Source organism: Sinocyclocheilus rhinocerous, unplaced genomic scaffold (genome assembly GCF_001515625.1).
Source record: "Sinocyclocheilus rhinocerous isolate Xijiao unplaced genomic scaffold, SAMN03320098_v1.1 scaffold1435, whole genome shotgun sequence".
In the NCBI taxonomy this organism is placed as follows: Eukaryota; Metazoa; Chordata; class Actinopteri; order Cypriniformes; family Cyprinidae; genus Sinocyclocheilus; species Sinocyclocheilus rhinocerous.
In genome coordinates this window covers 77921-81896 of record NW_015644861.1, presented here as the reverse complement: position 1 = coordinate 81896, position 3976 = coordinate 77921, and the positions used below count along the sequence as shown (strand labels likewise).

At 36.1% G+C, this 3976-nt stretch overlaps 1 protein-coding gene across 2 annotated transcripts in view; it reads right to left on the bottom strand.

The window, feature by feature from the left end:
• Positions 1–685: 685 nt before the first annotated feature.
• The window catches only part of LOC107758848 (probable RNA-binding protein 46), a 9269-nt gene continuing 5978 nt past the window's right edge, over positions 686–3976 (bottom strand). For both annotated transcript variants that reach the window (XM_016576677.1, XM_016576676.1), the window contains 2 exons: positions 2392–3198; positions 686–1275 (listed from right to left, as the gene is read on the bottom strand). In XM_016576677.1, coding sequence (XP_016432163.1) covers positions 1082–1275; positions 2392–3198 — 1001 coding nt within the window. In that variant the 3' untranslated portion in view covers positions 686–1081. The remainder of the gene's footprint in view (positions 1276–2391; positions 3199–3976) is intronic.

The following is a 3976-nucleotide window of genomic DNA, read 5'->3' as shown; positions in this document are numbered from 1 at the left end:
AAGGAGAGGACAGCAATGAGTCAAGCCAAGAGCTTGACACAATTATACAAATGTGTTATACTAAAATGTACACAACCTTTTAAGTTATTTATATAATTTGGACAATTTATAATAATTTTTTTTTTTTTTTTATTTTATAATTTTTTTTATCTTAGTCATTGGATATTCTTACTTGAATGCAAACATAGCCATATATTAATTTTGCCTGTATCCTAGTGTCAAAATTTAATTTTGTATTCTCAAAACTTAATGGAAATTGGAAAAGATGTACTGTTTGGATAAATAATTAGGTTGGAAATACTTACAATGTCTCAAAAGTGCTTAAAAGTATTACACATAAGGAACGGTTTAAAAAGATTTAAAATGATAAAAGCCTAAATAAAGCTGTTTTATCTTACATGGAGCAGGTCACATCATGAAGGCAGGCATGTTGAGATCATAATGAAGAGTTTTGCTTCTGAATGACACTGCATTCATGTTGCTATGTATCTGTACAACTCGAGGACGACTGGCAAACAGGCCAAGCGCAAAATAAACAAATCAAAAGTGTACTAACTTAATGTAATGGCTGACTAAGTGGTTATAATGTTTGAACATTTTTGGTCAATATAGCATTATCATTAACATTCTTTTTAAGTCCATAAAAAATAAACAATCCAAATGGAATTATGAGATTTAATCTGCCAGGGAAATGTAACACAAAGTTGAACACGCAACATTACCAACCCACTATCGCATTATTAAGAATATGCATCCATTTTCTTCGTTTTAATAGCATAACAGTTTGTATATTTTGTTTCTATTCAAACACTGTGTCTAACACAAGTAAATAACTTACTTCTTAAGAATAAAAAGGGAAATAAACACCCAAACAGAATATATAAAATACTCAGGTAAAGAAACAACAACAGTGGCTTGAATGTTATAATATGTGAATGGAGAAAAAAATCTTGCCAATGCTGCTAGTCATCTGGCCGAAACAGCACTAAACAAAAAAGTCAGTGAAACAATTAAAAAAACGACTCATATGAACGTTTAAGAAACACAGTAAAAGTAAGTTCACAAATACTGGATGGCTTGACTACAGGAAGGATGACTGGTTGGGAATGAAGAGTCTTTGGGCAGAGGAGCAGGAGATGGGTAGGGGAGGTGAGATGGAGGACATGGGGTATGCTGGGTAAGGCACAGACCTACATCCAAAGGACAGGAAACCAGAGCCAGAAGGTGCAGGAGGAGAAACATTCACAGGGGAGCCGGGGGAACTAATAGAGCAATCTGTTACACAAACACACACAGGAAAAACAACTGCAACACATAAATTTTGGATACATATCAGCCGAAATTTGATATTTACAATACCATTCAAAGTCTGTAAGATTTTTAAAAATGTTTTTAAAGGAAGCTCCTTACACTCAAAAAGACTGCATTTATTCATATTATTTTATATATCATAATATATCATGAAACATTAATATTGTGAAATATTATTACAATTTGAAATAACTGTTTTCTATTGTAAGACAATTTAAAATGTAATTTATTCCTGTATTTTTTCAGCAGCCATTACTCCAGTCTTAAGTGTCACGATTCCTCAAACATCTTTATAATATGCTGATTTTGTTATCTCATTATTATCATCAATGCTGAAAACAGTTGTGCTGCTAAATATTTTTTGGAAAACTGTGACTTTTTTTTAGGACTCTTGATGAATAGCATTTATTTGAAATAGAAATCTTTTGTAACATTGTAAATGTCTTTACTGTCACTTTTGATCAATTTAATTGTCTTTGCCGAATAAAAGTATTAATTTCTTAAAAACTTACTGACCCCAAGTTTTATAATTGTGCATGCTCATTTTGCCTGTTTTTATTTAGTCATCTAACGCTCACAAAAATTACAACTTTAAAAGCACTAATAATTAAATAACACTGTTAAAGGCAAATCTTAAAACAAATCGTCTCAGGTTACTTATGTAACCATGGTTCCCTGAGTAGGGAACGAGACACTGCGTCCTTTTGGGGTCGCTATGGGGAACGCCTCGTCGTGACCCGTGTCTATAGCGACCCCTAGAGGACGCAGTTCGAAGTTCCCATGAAAGGGAAATCCATTCTTTGTACTGTACGCTATAATGTTGTGATGCCTACATTCAGTGCATTTAAAATTATGTTTTTAAATGACTAGCTTTTAATGTTTTAGTTTTGATATATTTAGACAAAACAGAAGTGTAGAATTTTATGATTGGTCAAACTATCAGCCATAACATTAAAGTAATTATCATCTTATACTGTATGCATCAACCAGAATTTTAATATCAGTGCACTCCTAATTTGTATAGAATGCTGTACAGAAACTAAAACTACAGAAACTGGAAAACAATTGAAATAAACTAACCCAGGTTCCAGAGTGCATTCTGGGCAGCAAGCTCCTTGGCGTCCTCCAGTATGGTGCAGGCTTTATCAGGCATGAAGCTGCTCCTGGTGCTGCTGATAACCACTTTGTAGATGAGCAGCATTTTTCCCTCTTGTCCGGCTAGGGTGTAAAGATGATACTCCGGCAGAGACCAGTCATTCTTGTGGCAGTAGTAATCGAGCAATGATACAGCTGAGCTCAGCTGGCTGGGCTTCAGGCTGTTCAGGCTGACTGGGACCACAGTGGATCCGGGTAGGAACGGATACACACAGCGATCTAAGTCTACTGCATACGGGCTGCCAAAGTGAGGCGGCAGGCTGAGGGGCCGCACGGTTAACCCATCACTTACTGCTCCTGTTCCCAAGCCGATAGTCATGTCATCTCTGCTCTGGAACAAGAAGTTGGAATCACCATAATTTCCAGCAGCTGCCACTCCACCATAGCTATACCGCAACCCAGATCTTTTAGTCCCATCTTTGCTGACAGGCTTAGCAAGAGTCACCTCAATGGGCGAACCATCTATAACTTTCCCATTCATGGACTCAAGAGCGGTTAGGGCATCCTCGCGGTTATAGAAGTGGATGAAGGCATAATCCGTCAGCTTCTTAACCCGTTCCACAGAGCCAGGCTTCATGCGTGAGAACTCAGAGCGAAGCGTCTCCTCCGTGGTGCTCAACATGAGATTACGAACATAGAGGACTCGCACTCGCTTCATGGTTTCCTCATCTAATTCCTTTTCTGGTTCGGCCCAATCAACCTGGATGGTGTGACCCCACAACTGAAATGTTCCTGAAACATCAAGATGACAATGACACACAGCAAGTTGCATGTTGGTGAAAAGATCTAACAAGTGTAATGATTACATTTCATTGTCAGGCCCTCATATATTTTCCCTCAATAAAAGTATATAAACAGTGCTGCCTGTTTGCTTTCTAGGTTTTCATTTTAAGTTTATTTACTGTAAATGAGTTTCCTGTTCAGAAGAAAAAGGGTCAAAATTATTGTCCATTAAGTTGAAAATAACCCAGAATACACCATGTCTACAGTGGACATGGGTAGTATGTTCAGACACAAAACTAAATCACTAATCAATGAAGTTTGTATCTTGCCATGCTTCTCCAGCCACCTATCTGTCTGAAATAAAATTGAAAGAAAAATATCACATACGTGAATTTTTTTTTATTAATTTTCCATGGATTTCACAGCAAAGATCACTTGTTTTACTTCCATAATCTGCTGTATCCTGAATCAACTAAAATATATTGAAATATAAAAATGAAGGATTGCGGCAGGGACTGTCCATTGGGAATCTGAAATCTGAATTGTGAAAAGTTGTCATTACATTCACTAGTGGTCAGAAGTAGGGCTGGGCGATATGGGCAAAAATTCAAATCTCTGTATTTTTTGGCCGATTTCCGATATACGGTATATATCTCGGTATTTTCGTTTTTGTATTTGTATTTTAAAAAATCTGTTTCTAATATATATATATATATATATATATTTAACTTACCGCCTAATGTTGTCCAACAAAACAATACATATTAAAGGCTATGAAAACAAATAA